The sequence below is a fragment of the Oryzias latipes genome, chromosome 19, assembly GCF_053564925.1.
Source record: "Oryzias latipes strain Hd-rR chromosome 19, Olatipes_Hd-rR_3.1".
Classification (NCBI taxonomy): domain Eukaryota; kingdom Metazoa; phylum Chordata; class Actinopteri; order Beloniformes; family Adrianichthyidae; genus Oryzias; species Oryzias latipes.
In genome coordinates this window covers 24,796,429-24,813,903 of record NC_136255.1, presented here as the reverse complement: position 1 = coordinate 24,813,903, position 17,475 = coordinate 24,796,429, and the positions used below count along the sequence as shown (strand labels likewise).

Sequence of the window (17,475 nt, the reverse complement as noted above, 5' to 3'; positions counted from 1 at the left end):
TTAAATCATAAACCCCTCCTACTGTGCGTTTCCCTTTAGTCCAAAGACAATTTTTGGACAGTTTTACATTGTTTAGCAAAACATAAGTAAACATACAGTAAAACAGTGTGAGTGCAGCCACCAGCTGATGGTGCCACACCCCCACAGCCACCTATTGAATGTCAAGGTAGCTCCACATCCTTTACCCGAACCAAGGGGCCAAGCCCAAGTCCTTAAAAACAAAACACCATAATTCCTCCATTTAGCACAATGCAGTACAAAATGTACTGTTCTGGCAACTTCCAAACCCAGACTCATCCAGATTACCAGATGGAAAAGCCTGACTGACTGCAAAGAAGGCGTCTGCCACTTTAGTCCAGTGGCGGTGTGCTTTACACCACTGCAGCCGACGCTCCACGTTGCACTTTGATGCAGCTGCTCAGCCATGGATATCCAGTCCATGAAGGTCTCTGCGTGCTGTACTTGTTTCAATCTGAAGGTCACCTGAAGTTTGGAGCTCTGTAGTAATGGACTGCAGAAAATCTGTACATACTTCAACATCCGCTGAACCCTCTCCGCCAGTTTACATGGCTCACCACTTCATGGCAGTTATTCCTAAAGTCAGCTTTTACAACCAGCAAGTGTCCCAAAGCTTCAAGTTGAGTTAAAAAAAAATCTTCCTTTTACAAAATGGTAAGACAGAACTGTACATAAAATTTAAAGCATTTTACTCTCAAAAGTCAACCATAAAGGGCTTAAAAAAAAAAAATAGTCAGTTGGAATTCTTATTCCATCCGAGTGGGTTGTCAAAAACCCATTTGAGATCAGAGCCTAGCTACATGATAACTTAGAACCATCCATGCAAAAGTAAAGCTGTGTAAACATTTAATTTTTGCCACATTTTCAAACTAAAGAGGTTTGAGACACTCAATGAAACAAAAGCCTGAAGCAAATCACTTTATTTCAAGTATTTTTTCAAGTCGCCAAAGAAAGCAGATACAAAACTGACAAGGGCTTTTGGCATCTGGTCTAGCCTTCAGTAGCCCTTCTGTCCTTCAGATCCACTCTTGGAGGATCCACCTTGTTTGCCTTCATTTTCAAACATGTGGTCAAAGATATCCTGGGTGTATTTGGCATCAGAACTGAAGTCCCGAGCTCGCTGGTAGCCACTGCTGGTCTTGACCACGTGGGATGAAGGGTACAGAGGACGCCGTGCAACAGACTTGACAGGAACATGGTCAGAGGTCCAGGCTTCACGAGGGAAAGGACGGCTGGGCGCAAAGCTCAGGATTTCTGCAATGAAGCGAGCAATGCTGGCAAGCTGCTGGTCAAACAGGTTCCCCTCTGATCCAGAACCAACACTGGACCCAGTGGAGTATCTGGAACCACGAGTATTGGTATAGCCAGAGTTATAACCAGCAGTTCCAAATCCAGACCCAGATCTGGATCCTGATCCACTTTGACCTGAACAGAGAAGAGGTTACAGTCTGTGCAGTCAGCTTTGATCTGAACAGGTTAGGAGCTTCTTCTGGATACTTGCCTTGTTTAGCAGGAAGACAAGCTCCAATGCTGAAGAGGAGGAAGACCATCCAGGAGACCCTGTTCACATCAAGAACTTCAGTAAACACAGGAACACAAAGCAACACACAACAAGCATGAAGACTCACTTCACAACACACAAAGCCATGATGAGCAACTCTGAGCTGACGTCCACCAGGAGAGACAAAGAGAAGGAGCTGAAGTGCTGCAGTTTGATGAAACTTCCAGTTTGGTGTTATAAATGCTCTGAGCTTCTGCTGATGTCTCACTGGACTCCACCTGATCTCATTACACTCATTGCTGTCACCTGCTGCACAGAAGATCCACAGTTCATGCCGTGATCAAGTTTAATGGAAGCAGTGTGCTGGAAAACTCATATCATGAGCTTCATTGGTCCCAAGCTTCAAGCATAGTAGCTGTTTTGCTCAGCGTTTCTTGCATTTGTGGATGTTTGTTGTTTCATTGTCTGCCTGTGTCGTTGGCTCAAACGTTCTAATCCAATGACAGCTTGGCAGATGTGAGAGGTCCCAAACCAGCTAAATAAGATCCACTGTGGTGCATCAAAATGTGGTTGTAAGGAGATTTGGAGAGTGGGCAGAAAATGTTTTAAATGTGAAAGAAAATGAAATGAATGAAGTAAAAATGTATGAAGACAAATAAATTGTCAGCTTTTGTTAACAATCTTTCACTAAATCACAGTCCATTTTCTTAAAACATTTAATCCTTAAAAACACTTCAAACACACACAATTGTTTTTGTTGGAACCAATTTGTTACAAAAATAATGTTTATTGCACATGATGCATGTCCCTGTCGTTTTTCGGTCATGCAGTTGTTCTGGCCCCCGGTTGGTTGGATGCATTTTGGGAGCTGCCATGTCTACTGGCATCTTTTTGGATTTATTCTGGAATATGTTTAATAGTAGGGGAAGAGCATCTAAATGTTTCATTGCAATGATTGCTAAATCTTTATTCGGAACGGACTGCTTGAATCAGCTCTTTTATGAACTTCTGTTGTTGACTAAGTGCTTCGTGAAGCTTCAGCTTCCCACCACTGTTCAAGATAAAAAACTAAAATTGAAAAAGCTCACAGGTTACAAAGCACATTCTACAAGGGGAAAAAGAAAACCATGTGACTAACGAGAAATTTCACCTATATGTAAGGTAAACAGCAGTCAAAAATTAGGATTTATTGGATTTTTCTTGACAGAACAACAAAGCTGGTCAGCTTCCCATTGATGTGAACTAAACACAGTTTGCAAAAGTGTCTTTAAAAAGGAGATGAAAAGAAACCTTCAATTGTGAGTTAATTAGAGCATGTTTGGGACTTTTTCAGTCTTTTTCAACAGTCAAATCTTTTATTTGGATTTTTGCTATAATTACATGATGAAGATGAGGGCTGAAAGGTGGGGCAGTAGTTGCCGCTCTTGCCTCTCAGCAAGAGGGCCCTGGTTCAAGTCCAGGCGTAGGTTCTCTCGGGGGACTCCGGCTTCCTCCAACAGCCCAAAAACATTTTTGATTGCTTCATTAATGAGTATAAATTCTTCCTAGGTGTGTGATTGTGGTCCTGCAAACTGGTGACCTGCCCAGGATGTACTTTGCCTTCAGTCAACAGTGAGTGGGTTTGGGTCAGGCAGCCCCATGATCCCATAAGGGCTAAAAATTGGGTCCAGAATAAAAGGGATACTTTTATATGTGAAAAATAAAATGCAAAAAAATCAAAGGGTGCGAGGGGTAAAAGATTCTCATCCTTGTGCCCTAAACCAATTTTAGTACTGGTAAGTCATATTCACCTCTAATGAATTAACACCTTTATAGGCATATAGTCACTTAAACACTTGTAACTCATTTGGTTCCAGTATCTTACTTCACAACAAAACCTCATCCAGTTCATTTTTATATGTACAGACATCTGGTTTTGTATAAGGTATTTCTACAACTCTGAAATTTACATCGTGATTCCACAACCTTGCTTCACATGTTGACAAACTGTTGCCTTGTTTGATTAATTTTCCCTCAAATTACATCTGCATAGTCCAGGAAATATAAAATTAAACCATAGAGTGGTCCATATGGTTAAGTCTTAAAAAGATGCCAATTGGTTAAAAAAAAAAAAAAAACAAACAGGATGCATCATTGATTTGCTGTAAAATATGGAAGATCACCCCACCTTACATTTCCATTTTGGGTTTAAACTCCAGCACAGGCCGGTTTAGGAGTACCGAAGTACAAAGTTTCTGTTCACGAAAACCTGAGAGATTTTTTTTTTGGGTGGAGGGGGAGGGAAACAGGTAGTTTAGGGTCTGTGCCGTTGTACTTTTCTGCTCAAGTGGCCATTGATGGGGTAAACCACAACCTGATCACTACTTTCAGTTTAGTATTCCTTTCAATTTTAATCTTTGTTCCAAAGTGGTCTGAAACTTAGTATTTTAATTCTTACATGGTCAAGTCTTTCCAACAGCCAAAAATATAGTAGTGTTATTCCTTACAAGATGAACAAAGACACAAATTTTGTGTAAGGTTTATTAGCTTGTAGAGGTAATCCATCCTCAACCTACAATAAAACAGGATGTAAATTAAAGCAAGTTGGCTTCTGAATTCTAATCAAATCTGGTTTAGCCTTCAGTAGCCCTTCTGTCCTTTAGATCCAGTCTTGGAGGATCCACCTTGTTTGCCTCCATCTACACCCATGTGGTCAAAGATATCCTGGGTGTATTTGGCATCAGAACTGAAGTCCCGAGCTCGCTGGTAGCCGTTGCTTGTCTTGACCACGTGGGATGAAGGGTACAGAGGACGCTGCTCAACAGACCCAACAGGAACATGCTCAGAGGTCCAGGCTTCACGAGGGAAAGGGCGGCTGGGCCCGAAGCTCAGGATTTCTGCAATGAAGCGAGCAATGGTGGCAAGCTGCTGTTCAAACAGGTTCCCCTCTGATCCAGAACCACCACTGGATCCAGTGGAGTATCTGGAACCACCAGTGCTGGTATAGCCAAAACCAGCAGATCCAACGCCAGACCCAGATCTGGATCCTGATCCACTTTGACCTGAACAGAGAAGAGGTTACAGTCTGTGCAGTCAGCTTGGATCTGAACAGGTTAGGAGCTTCTTCTGGATACTTGCCTTGTTTAGCAGGAAGACAAGCTCCAATGCTGAAGAAGAGGAAGACCATCCAGGAGACCCTGTTCACATCAAGAACCTCAGTAAACACAGGAACACAAAGCACCACACAACAAGCATGAAGACTCACTTCACAACACACAAAGCCATGATGAGCAACTCTGAGCTGACGTCCACCAGGAGAGTCAAAGAGAAGGAGCTGAAGTGCTGCTGTTTGATGAAACTTCCAGTTTGGTGTTATAAATGCTCTGAGCTTCTGCTGATGTCTCACTGGACTCCACCTGATCTCATTACACTCATTACTGTCACCTGCTGCCCAGAAGATCCATAGTTCATGTGATCAAGTCTGTTAAATAAAATGTTACAAAATAAACAACACCTCAAACTATATGAAAAGTGACCTATATATATTGCAAATCAGAAAGGGAGCCAACATCAGTCACCTCCTCTACATGTATGACATCAAGCTCTATGCTAAGTGTGAGCATACTGTAGATCCTGGTGGTTTGAATCAGGGAGCGTCATCTGGGCTCAAGAAATGCAGCCGGATGGTGACAAAGAGGGGCAAGAGAAACCACCTGTGGGAGGGGGAGAGGGGCGTTTTTTAAATTATTTTATCATTTAAATGTTTCAGTTGTTATGGTTGTTTTGTTTTGATAAAGAATGTTTCTGTTTTATTAAATGCCACCCTTTAAATGTCAAGGTACAGTGCTCAGTGTAAATCAGTACACCCTACTCCATTAGTCAGTAAAACTTTAGTCTAATTCAGATTTTCTGTGAAATAATGTACTACAAAATACACCTACAAAGGTGAGCCATTGATTCCAAACAAGATATGTTGATTTGCACAAGCAATAAAGAGATTTTCCTAACAAATTAATTCAAACCCCAAGTTACAAAAATGAGTACACCCCAGTCATAGTCTTATACTGAAGGAGTAGATGCTGCCATCACTTCATGCACTTGGTTGTCCAGCACTTTTCCAAAACAATGATCCCAAACACACTTGTAAAGCTGCTCTTGCATTTCTGAAGAACAGGCTGAAGGTGAACGGGGTGGGATTATATAAGTTCGCTTCCTTCCACTCCCTTTCAAGTGATATTTATTAAAATGTCTTATTATCCTAAGTTTGATTCGTTGTCGTACGAATGTATAACTGATGATTGTTGTTTTTGTGTATTCTTATTTGATTGCTTGAAATAAACCATTTAAAATCAAATCCAATCAAAAATCAAAGGTGATTGAACGGCCAAGTATGTCTCCTGATCTGAACCCAATCGAACACCTGAGGGGAATTCTGAACAAGTTGAGCATTACTCTCCATCCAGCCACCAGGCTCTAAAAGGTTTTTCTTGAAGAGTAGTAAAAATATATTGCAATAAGTCGTCAACTTGTTCATTCCATGCCTAGAAGACTTGGTGCTGTCCTTAAGAATCACGGTGCTCATATTTTCTAGATGTAGTTGGTTTCAATTTGTTATTCTTTAACCAATTTAAGTAAAACTGAAGATGTGATCTAAGTTAGATTGTTAACCTTACTTTCATATTAGAGTTAAAGTGTTCAATAAAATTCAACCTTGTGAAAAGTTTAGAAAGTTTAGTCATTGAGCTACTGATTTATTTGGCACTTTTTAAAAGGGGTTTACTCATTTATGTTGAGCACTGTAGCTCCACATTGTTTCACTGGAACAAAGGGGCCAAGTCCTTAAAAACAACCCCACAACATAATTCTTCCAAATTTCACACTGCAGTCCAAAATGTACCGTTTTGGCAACTTCCAGACTTTACACTACATGCTTCAGAATCCGACAACCTCTTAGTCAGTTTACATGGCCTAATTACCAAAACGAATTGATGTTTTTTTCATCTTGGGGGGTATTCCAGAAAGCAGGTTATGATAGCTCCTACAGTAAGTTTGAGGCTAATGAAGTGGATAACCTCAGCTTTCGGTTCCAAAAATTGAGGTATGTGTCAGCGTATGTCAAGTTGCCATGGCAACTCATGCTCTGAACATAACCTGGTCTGTAGCAGGTTTAGTTGAAGGTTAGTTTCTTTTCAAAGAGGTGAAGCAGCATGGCGTGTCCATTTGAAGATGATTAAGTGGATGAAGAAGCTCAGATAATACTTATTCCACCATGAGAGGGTGATAAGACCACGTATAGATGTTGGAAAGATACATTTTTTCTTTGATCTAACTTATTTGCATCAGTTAAGATAAATCATCTTTTAGTTTAAAAATAACACATAGTTATCAGACAGTAATTTTACTTTCATACAAATTAATTCAATTAAGTAGCAACTTTGGTGCTGCTCTTAGATCGGCACCGCAAGGGATTGTGGGATACATTCTCTTTGCCTGTCTGGATAGATTTGAGTTTAAGTGTGGCTTTTTGACCAAATGTGTTTAGTTGTTTAGCTGTTTTACAGTGTTTTGCTGAGTTATTTTGTCCTACTTTGCTTAAGTCTCTGCACTATGAGTGAGAGGGAGGGAGAGGATGATGAATTTATATAGCACCCCTAAAGTAGTTCATGAATCTATGCAATCTGTGTATATTGTTTCTTTCCTTTTATTGTTATAAAAATGAGTATATCTGCCGGCTCAAACTTAGACATATGAGAGTTCAAGAATTATAATAAATTAAGATGGTGTGAAGGAAATTGTTTTATTATTGTCATTGTTTAAATGTATTGGTTTAAATGTGTGTTTCAAATGTAAACTCAGATTGACCTTTTTACCTTTTTAGACAGCTTTGTGTGTGTGTTCATCTGCTTCTCATCCCAGCAAGGATGAGGGGGTTTTACGACACACTGTCCTTAGCAGATAAGGAATACTGTTTGAAGTTAGAATCCACCAAAAGGGGTCATTATACGACACCCCCTAATGAACTTTTCTCTTTGTTTGGAAATTGTAACCTCCTACTTGAATTGTTTATAAAAGGAGCATGGGGAGAGGAAGTCCTTAGACAAGAGAAGCGTGGTTGTTGTCTTCTGTCACATTTGATTCTTCTCCCTTGTGCATGAGAAACTTGATTCTTGTTGTGGTCTGTTGTTTCTGATTGTGTTTTTCTTTAATTATCTTGATGCATTTATCTGACATTCTTTGGTCCATTCGAGCCGGATGACAACATATCTGCATCCTTGGGGGAGGACCACGCCGACTGAAGTCTGTGCACAGCCCGTGAGACTAGGTCTCATGAGGAAAGTTCTTCGTAGTGAACTCTACGCCGGCCAATCGACTGCTCTAATCCCTGAGTCCGGATTGACGTTATCCGTGAACCAGTCAGACCACAACGACAAGGCAAGTACAGCGCTTATTCACAGGTTAGAGTCTCCGAAGTGACCCAGAATTCTGAAAGGGACAGGTTAAAGTCCTGTTGCCTAAAACAAGTGTGGGTTTGAAGTCCCAAAAAGGTCCAGAATTCTGAATAAAGGTGTAGGTTTGAGTCCTGTAGCCTAAATCGCGCAACAGGGTTCAAGTCCCTAAAAGGCCTATAAAAATAAGGAACATAAGTTTTTTTTGGTGTGAATAAGAGTGCATGTGTAAATGGAGTAAACTTGTTCGAAGCAGCGAGCATCTGGAAACCTTGCGGTGTTAACACAAGGCTGCTTGTTGAAGTAGAACAAGATTTCATCTCATTGGGCTTTAGGTGAGAAGGACCCAGAGTCTAAAACGGGTTTTGCTCCTGGGAGGACCTTAAACGTGTGACCGGATCAGACAATGGTTTTTGACCTAGAAGCTTGTTGCACGGGGAGTGAAATTCAGTCCTGAGAGAAATTCTCTGTTGGTTCTGATCACACTCTGTGACTAACGTAAATAAAATAAAAAATGGGGAATTCAAATAGAAAAGTAGAATTAACAGGGGATTCAAAAACATGGAAAGGGCTCATCCAGGTTGAACTACATTCTTGAGAAAATGGGATAAAAACTACAATTTTAAGGGGAATCTTGGAGTGCAGTCATGTACTGAATTAGTTAAACAGTTACAAGTTAAAAACAGAATAAAAATTAAAAAAGAAACAAAAAAATTGTGAAGAATTAACTTGTGCAAAACTGTGGTTAAATGAAGCAACAAAAGAAAGAGATATTTCACCTGACAGTAAGGTAAACAGCAGTCAAAAATGAGGATTTATTGGATTTTTTGTAACAGAAAAACAAGATCTGGTCAGTTTCCCATTGATGTGAACTAAACACAGTTTGTAAAAGTGTATTTAAAAGAGATATGAAAAGGAACCTTCAATTGTGAGTTAATTTTAGCATGTTTGGGACTTTTTCAGTCTTTCTCAACAATCAAATCTTTTCTGATTTGGATTTTTGCAATAATTACATGATGAAGATGAGGGCTGCAAGGTGGGGCAGTAGTTGGCGCTCTTGCCTCTCAGCAAGAGGGCCCTGGTTCAAGTCCAGGCGTAGGTTCTCTCAGGGGACTCCGGCTTCCTCCCACAGCCCAAAAACATTTTTGATTGCTTCATTAATGAGTATAAATTCTTCCTAGGTGTGTGATTGTGGTCCTGCAAACTGGTGACCTGTCCAGGATGTACTTTGCCTTCAGTCAACAGTGAGTGGGTTTGGGTCAGGCAGCCCCATGATCCCATAAGGGCTAAAAATTGGGTCCAGTAAAAAAGGGATACTTTTATATGTGAAAAATAAAATGCACAAAAATCAAAGGGTGCGAGGGGTAAAAAATTCTCATCCTTGTGCCCTAAACCAATTTTAGTACTGGTAAGTCATATTCCCCTCTAATGAATTAACACCTTTATAGGCATATAGTCACTTAAACACTTGTAACTCATTTGGTTCCAGTATCTTACTTCACAACCTCATCCAGTTCATTTTTATATGTACAGACATCTGGCTTTGTATATAAGGTATTTCTACAACTCTTAAATTTACATCGTGATTCCACAACCTTGCTTCACATGTTGACCAACTGTTGCCTTGTTTGATTAATTTTCCCTTAAATTACAGTCCAGGAAATATAAAATTAAACCATAGAGTGAGGGTCCATATGGTTAAGAAAAGTCTTAAGATGCCAATTGGTTAAAAAAAAAAAATGCATCATTGATTTGCTGTAAAATATGGAATACCACCCGCCTTACATTTCCATTTTGGGTTTAAACTCCAGCACAGGCCGGTTTAGGAGTACTGAAGTACAAAGTTTGGAATTTTCTGTTCCCGAAAACCATTGATGGATAAACCACAACCAATCAGTACTTTCAGTTTAGTATTCCTTCCAAGTTTTTGTTTAGTCTTGGTTCCGAAGTAGTCTGAAACTAAATAGCAATTTAATTCTTACATGGTCAAGTCTTTCCAACAACCAGAAATATAAAAATGTTATTCCTTACAAGATGAACAAAGACACAAATTTTGTTTAAGGTTTATTAGCTTGTAGAATCAATCCATCCTCAACCTACAATAAAACAGGATGTAAATTAAAGCAAGTTGACTTCTTAATTCAAATCAAATCTGGTTTAGCCTTCAGTAGCCCTTCTGTCCTTTGGATCCAGTCTTGGAGGATCCACCTTGTTTGCCTCCATCTACACCCATGTGGTCAAAGATATCCTGGGTGTATTTAGCATCAGAACTGAAGTCCCGAGCTCGCTGGTAGCCGCTGCTGGTCTTGACCACGTGGGATGAAGGGTACAGAGGCCGCTGCTCAACAGACCCAACAGGAACATGCTCAGAGGTCCAGGCTTCACGAGGGAAAGGACGGCTGGGCCCGAAGCTCAGGATTTCTGCAATGAAGCGAGCAATGGTGGCAAGCTGCTGGTCAAACAGGTTCCCCTCTGATCCAGAACCACCACTGGAACCACCAGTGCTGGTATAGCCAGAGTTATAACCAGCAGTTCCAAAGCCAGACCCCAATCCTGATCCACTTTGACCTGAACAGAGAAGAGGTTACAGTCTGTGCAGTCAGCTTGGATCTGAACAGGTTAGGAGCTTCTTCTGGATACTTGCCTTGTTTAGCAGGAAGACAAGGTCCAATGCTGAAGAGGAGGAAGACCATCCAGGAGACCCTGTTCACATCAAGAACATCAGTAAACAAAGGAACACAAAGAAACACACAACAAGCATGAAGACTCACTTCACAACACACAAAGCCATGATGAGCAACTCTGAGCTGACGTCCACCAGAAGAGTCAAAGAGAAGGAGCTGAAGTGCTGCTGTTTGATGAAACTTCCAGTTTGGTGTTATAAATGCTCTGAGCTTCTGCTGATGTTTCACTGGACTCCACCTGATCTCATTACACTCATTACTGTCACCTGCTGCCCAGAAGATCCATAGTTCATGTGATCAAGTCTGTTAAAGAAAAATGTTACAAAATAAACAACACCTCAAACTATATGAAAAGTGACCTATATATATTGCAAATCAGAAAGGGAGCCAACATCAGTCACCTCCTCTACATGTATGACATCAAGCTCTATGCTAAGTGTGAGCATACTGTAGATCCTGGTGGTTTGAATCAGGGAGCGTCATCTGGGCTCAAGAAATGCAGCCGGATGGTGACAAAGAGGGGCAAGAGAAACCACCTGTGGGAGGGGGAGAGGGGCGTTTTTTAAATTATTTTATCATTTAAATGTTTCAGTTGTTATGGTTGTTTTGTTTAAATAAACAATGTTACTGTTTTATTAAATGCCACCCTTTAAATGTCAAGGTACAGTGCTCAGCGTAAATCAGTACACCCTACTACATTAGTCAGGGCCGGAGAGTCTATAGAGGTTTTAAAGAATAGGCTCAAGACCCACCTTTTTAGTCTGGCTTTTACATGACTTTGATAATCGGTGCCTGTTCTCATTAGGCTGGCTGGGATCCCGCTCTGTGGTCTAATAGCCATGGAGTGGGCCCTGGGCTGCTCTGTGTTGGGTGGGCACTGTGGGAATGACCCCTGTGGTTGGGCTTGGCCTTGGAATGAATGGTTCCCCATTATATCGTTTCCTCACAGCAGAACCAAGCCAGACCCTCTTTTAGCTGCAGTTCTTTGTGTGTTCAGGGTTCTACTGGGGGAACGGGGTGGGTGGAGGGAAGAATCTGGTGAGGGAGGGGTCCCATCAGTGTGTGATCGTCCTGTGGTTTCTGTTTTTAATAATTTTCATTTTTTATGATTATTTCATCTGCTTTTATTGTTAAGCGCTTTGTGTTTTTTTTAACTGAAATGAAAGGCGCTATATAAATAAAGTTTGAGTTTGAGTAAAACTTTAGTGTCATTTCAGAATCAACATTTTCTGTGAAATAATGTACAACAAAACACACCTACAAAGGTGAACCACTGATTCCAAACAAGATATGTTGATTTGCACAGGCAAAAATGTGATTTTCCTAACAAATTCAAACCCCATGTTACAAAAATGAGTACACCCCAGTCATAGTCTTATACTGAAGGAGTAGATGCTGCCATCACTCCATGCACTTGGTTGTCCAGCACTTTTCCAAAACAATGATCCCAAACACACTTGTAAAGCTGCTCTTGCATCTCTGAAGAACAGGCTGAAGGTGATTGAACGGCCAAGTATGTATCCTGGTCTGAACCCAATCGAACACCTGAGGGGAATTCTGAACAAGTTGAGCATTACACTCCATCCAGCAACCAAGCTCTAAAAGGGGTTTTTCGAGTAGAAAAAGATGTTGCAATAAGTCAATTTGTTCATTCCATGCCTAGTAGACTTGGTGCGGTCCTTAAGAATCACGATGCTCATAAAAATACTAGATTTGTTACAGGATTTTTTTTTTGCTTCAATCACTAAAACTTGGGATTTTGATCAAATTTAGATTGTTAACATTTCATGTTAAAGTGAGAGTGTTAGAGTTAAATTGTGTTCATTGAGCTACTGATTAGGCACGTTTTTAAAAGGGGTGTACTCATTTATGTTGAGCACTGTAGCTCCACATCTTCACTGGAACCAAAGGGCACCACACTCTGGTTGCTATGGTAATGTTTAAACATCCCTTCAAAATAAAAGTGCATGAAAAGTTTTGCTCATTTGGGTTTAATTTTAGCAGGGTGCAACACGTGCTGTAGTCGCGACTTTGACGTGCGTTAAGTGTGATGGATATAACAGAATCTGGTCACTTTTCAAAATAAAATGGCCATTAATTTAAGGTTTTTCCTACTTTGCAAAATAGGGCGATGTCAAAACAGAGTCGTACTCAAGTGGTTACATTAACTTTAGGCTCCGAGCAATAGTAAAGCCGCATCAGTAGACCTAAAGCCAAGGCATGAGTTATTTTATAATTCTTTATCCCTCCTCTTTAGTGGGTCTTTAACTATTTTACAGTAGCTACATAAAAAATTAACCCAACTATTGTGACTTCCAAAGTGAAGCTATTTGAACATGTTTGCCACATTATCCATTTAGGACACTCAAAATACTACAGCAGATCATTTTATTTCCAGAAGTTAAGTCTCCAAAGATAGCAGATACAAAACTGACATGAAGGGCTTTTGGCATCTGGTCTAGCCTTCAGTAGCCCTTCTGTCCTTCAGATCCACTCTTAGAGGATCCACCTTGTTTGCCTTCATTTTCAAACATGTGGTCAAAGATATCCTGGGTGTATTTGGCATCAGAACTGAAGTCCCGAGCTCGCTGGTAGCCACTGCTGGTCTTGACCACGTGGGATGAAGGGTACAGAGGACGCCGTGCAAGAGACCTAACAGGAACATGCTCAGAGGTCCAGGCTTCACGAGGGAAAGGACGGCTGGGCCCGAAGCTCAGGATTTCTGCAATGAAGCGAGCAATGGTGGCAAGCTGCTGGTCAAACAGGTTCCCCTCTGATCCAGAACCAACACTGGACCCAGTGGAGTATCTGGAACCGCCACTGCTGGTATAGCCAGAGTTATAACCAGCAGATCCAAATCCAGACCCAGATCTGGATCCAGAGCCTGATCCACTTTGACCTGAACAGAGAAGAGGTTACAGTCTGTGCAGTCAGCTTGAATCTGAACAGGTTAGGAGCTTCTTCTAGATACTTGCCTTGTTTAGCAGGAAGACAAGCTCCAATGCTGAAGAGGAGGAAGACCATCCAGGAGACCCTGTTCACATCAAGAACTTCAGTAAACACAGGAACACAAAGCAACACACAACAAGCATGAAGACTCACTTCACAACACACAAAGCCATGATGAGCAAGTCTGAGCTGACGTCCACCAGGAGAGTCAAAGAGAAGGAGCTGAAGTGCTGCTGTTTGATAAAACTTCCAGGTTGGTGTTATAAATGCTCTGAGCTTCTGCTGATGTCTCAATGGACTCCACCTGATCTCATTACACTCATTACTGTCACCTGGCAAGGCAAGGCAATGTCAAGTTTATTTGTATAGCACAATTCGTACACAAAGTAATTCAAGGTGCTTCACAAAACAGAAAAATGCATTAAAATCACAATACATCATAGAAATAATCAACGTAAAATTTACTTTAAAAGAAAAGAAAAAATTTGAAAATTGATTTAAAAATAAAGGAAGGAAAGGAAAGAAAAGTGTAGATAGGACCAGATAGGACCTTTCAGTCATATACACGGCTAAACAGAAATGTTTTAAGTCTAGATTTGAACATGAACACAGAAGAGGCCTGTCTTACGCCTTCAGGGAGGCTGTTCCAGATTTTAGCTGCAGAATATTGAAACGCTGATTCCCCTTGTTTAGTTTTGACTCTGGGAATCAACAGGAGGCCGGCCCCTGAGGTCCTCAGAGTACGAGATGGTTCATATGGCACTAACATGTCAGAGATGTACTTTGGTGCTCGGCCATGGAGAGACTTGTACACAAGCAGAGCTGCTTTGAAGTCTATTCTTTGAGGTACAGGGAGCCAGTGCAGAGACCTGAGCACAGGACTAATGTGATCATACTTCCTGGTTCTGGTCAGGACTCGAGCAGCAGCATTCTGGATGTACTGAAGCTGTTTTACAGCTCGTTTGGAGAGGCCGGTGAGCAGGCCGTTACAGTAGTCTAACCTACTGGAGACAAATGCATGCATAAGTATCTCCAGGTCTGGCTTTGACACTATGTTTTTGATTTTGGCAATGTTTTTCAGATGGTAAAATGCCACTGATGTTACTGACTTGATATGGCTGTTAAAGTTTAGGTCAGAGTCCATGATTACCCCTAGATTTCTGACTTGATTTGAGGGTTTAAGAGACAGAGAATGAAGGTAGCTACTGACTCTTTCTCTTTGTTTCTGTGGGCCAAAAATAATAACTTCGGTCTTGTTTGAGTTTAGCTGGAGAAAGTTGTTCTGCATCCACGCACTGATCTGTTGGAGGCAGTGGCTGAGTGAATCCACCGGCCCATATTCACCTGCTGTCAGTGACACATAGATCTGAGTATCATCTGCATAGTTGTGATAAGATATGTTATTACTGCGTATTAACTGCCCTAGTGGCAGCATGTAGAGGTTGAACAGAAGGGGTCCCAGGATCGATCCCTGGGGCACACCACAAGTCAAGGCCATGTAGTCTGAGACACAACTCCCAATTTCAACAAAATATTTCCTGTCTTCTAGATAAGACTTGAGCCAACTTAGGGCAGATCCAGAGATGCCAACCCAGTCTTGGAGTCTGTGCATAAGGATCCCATGATCAACAGTATCAAAGGCAGCACTCAGGTCTAGCAGGATTAAGACAGAGACTTTGCCATCATCAGTGTTCAGGCGGATGTCGTTGGTTACCTTGATAAGAGCAGTTTCTGTGCTATGATGGGGTCTAAAACCTGACTGGAAAACATCAAATGAATTGTTTAATAAGAGAAAATCAATGAGCTGTTGGTAGACAACTTTTTCAAGGACTTTTCCTAAAAATGGCAGATTAGAGATAGGTCTGTAATTATTCAGTACAGTGGGATCAAGACCGCTCTTCTTCAGGAGAGGTTTAATGACTGCAGTTTTTAAGGCCTCTGGAAATATTCCAGATTGAAGAGACATGTTAACTATTTGAGTAATTGATGGCAACACACTGTTCAGGACAGACTTTAGAAATCTAGTGGGTAACACATCAAGGCAGCATGTAGACGAGCTCAGACGGGTGATGGTCTCTTGGACAGTTTGGTCAGTGACAGGTATAAAGTGAGTCAGCTTAGAGTGAGTAGGTGGCCGTTCGATAGTTATATGTGTTGTGGAGTTGATGGCTTTTTTAATGCCCTGAACCTTGTCATCAAAGAATACAGCAAACTCATTACATTTAGGTGTGCAAACCAGTTCTATTGGTAGCTGGGTTGGAGGGTTAGTTAATCTGTTTACTGTTGTGAACAGGACACGAGAGTTGCTGCTGCAACTTCCAATGATTTCAGAGAAGTACCTTTCCCTTGTTCTGCATAAGATCTGGTTGTAAGCGTACAACTCCGCCTTATATATTCCATAATGAACCTGGAGTTTTGACTTGCGCCACTTTCGCTCGGCTCTGCGGCACTGTTGTTTCTGTGCCCTGACTAGATCATCATTCCTCCAGGGAGCTTTCTGTCTATGTTTTCTCAATTTAACCTTCATAGGGGCAATGGCATCCAGAACATTCAAGATGCTAGAAGTAACAGAATTCAGCATTTCATCAACATTGGCACCAGAGGCGTTTTCAGGGTTTATCATTTCTACAAACTGTGCACTAGTGCTCTCATTTATTTGTCTCCTTTGGACAACTGCAGGGCCAGGCGGTGGTTTGGGAGCAACAGACAGGTCAAAGAATACACAGAAATGATCAGAGAGGGCGACATCAACCACACTGACATTGTGAATATTAACCCCCTTTGTGATGAGCAGGTCCAGAGTGTGCCCTCTGCTGTGGGTGGGGCAACTCACATGCTGAATTAGATCAAAGGTTTCAAGGACACCATTGAGTTCTTTTGCACAGAAAGATCCACAGTTCATGCCGTGATCAAGTTTAATGGAAGCAGTGTGCTGGAAAACTCATATCATGAGCTTCATTGGTCCCAAGCTTCAAGCATAGTAGCTGTTTTGCTCAGCGTTTCTTGCATTTGTGGATGTTTGTTGTTTCATTGTCTGCCTGTGTCGTTGGCTCAAACGTTCTAATCCAATGACAGCTTGGCAGATGTGAGAGGTCCCAAACCAGCTAAATAAGATCCACTGCGGTGCATCAAAATGTGGTTGTAAGGAGATTTGGAGAGTGGGCAAAAATGTTTTCAAAATGAAAGAAAATGAAATGAATGAAGTAAAAATGTATGAAGACAAATAAATTGTCAGCTTTTGTTAACAATCTTTCACTAAATCACAATCCATTTTCTTAAAACATTTAATCCTTAAAAACACTTCAAACACACACAATTGTTTTTGTTGGAACCAATTTGTAACAAAAAATAATGTTTATTGCACATGATGCATGTTCCTGTCGTTTTTCGGTCATGCAGTTGTTCTGGCCCCCGGTTGGTTGGATGCATTTTGGGAGCTGCCATGTCTACTGGCATCTTTTTGGATTTATTCTGGAATATGTTTAATAGTAGGGGAAGAGCATCTAAATGCTTCATTGCAATGATTGTTAAATCTTTATTCGGAACGGACTGCTTGAATCAGCTCTTTTATGAACTTCTGTTGCTGACTGTGTCAGTGTGTCTGTCTGAGGTTGCTATGACTTTAGTTGTCCACCAGATGTCACCATGACTGAAGTCTTAAAGCTTTGAAGCTTTTTTGACACAATCCTTAACAAAGCCTAAGTGCTTCGTGAAGCTTCAGCTTCCCACCACTATTCAAGATAAAAAACTAAAATGAAAAAGCTCACGGGTTACAAAACACATTCTACAAGAGGAAACAGGAAACCATGTGACTAACAAGAAATTTCACCTGTCTGTAAGGTAAACAGCAGTCAAACATGAGGATTTATTGGATTTTTTTTGACAGAACAACAAAATC

General features: G+C 41.1%; 4 protein-coding genes across 4 annotated transcripts; all 4 read right to left on the bottom strand.

Moving 5' to 3' along the window:
* Nucleotides 1-922: 922 nt before the first annotated feature.
* On the bottom strand, nt 923-1,797 carry LOC144981271 (uncharacterized). The gene is made up of 3 exons (XM_004080134.5): nt 1,647-1,797; nt 1,520-1,578; nt 923-1,443 (listed from the first exon to the last, which is right to left on the bottom strand). The coding sequence occupies exons 1-3, from the start codon at nt 1,664-1,666 to the stop codon at nt 1,016-1,018; spliced, it is 507 nt and encodes a 168-aa protein (XP_004080182.2). The 5' UTR covers nt 1,667-1,797; the 3' UTR covers nt 923-1,015.
* A 2,228-nt stretch (nt 1,798-4,025) lies between these two features.
* Nucleotides 4,026-5,008, bottom strand: LOC111946299 (uncharacterized). The gene is made up of 3 exons (XM_023949253.2): nt 4,764-5,008; nt 4,637-4,695; nt 4,026-4,560 (listed from the first exon to the last, which is right to left on the bottom strand). Exons 1-3 carry the CDS (start codon nt 4,781-4,783, stop codon nt 4,139-4,141), a joined length of 501 nt encoding a protein of 166 aa, XP_023805021.1. The 5' UTR covers nt 4,784-5,008; the 3' UTR covers nt 4,026-4,138.
* Nucleotides 5,009-9,995: 4,987 nt separating this feature from the next.
* LOC144987757 (uncharacterized) lies at nt 9,996-10,966 on the bottom strand. Its single transcript, XM_078937108.1, has 3 exons — nt 10,716-10,966; nt 10,589-10,647; nt 9,996-10,512 (listed from the first exon to the last, which is right to left on the bottom strand). The coding sequence occupies exons 1-3, from the start codon at nt 10,733-10,735 to the stop codon at nt 10,109-10,111; spliced, it is 483 nt and encodes a 160-aa protein (XP_078793234.1). The 5' UTR covers nt 10,736-10,966; the 3' UTR covers nt 9,996-10,108.
* Nucleotides 10,967-12,999: 2,033 nt separating this feature from the next.
* On the bottom strand, nt 13,000-13,875 carry LOC144981315 (uncharacterized). The gene is made up of 3 exons (XM_023949247.2): nt 13,731-13,875; nt 13,604-13,662; nt 13,000-13,527 (listed from the first exon to the last, which is right to left on the bottom strand). The coding sequence occupies exons 1-3, from the start codon at nt 13,748-13,750 to the stop codon at nt 13,094-13,096; spliced, it is 513 nt and encodes a 170-aa protein (XP_023805015.2). The 5' UTR covers nt 13,751-13,875; the 3' UTR covers nt 13,000-13,093.
* Nucleotides 13,876-17,475: the final 3,600 nt, after the last annotated feature.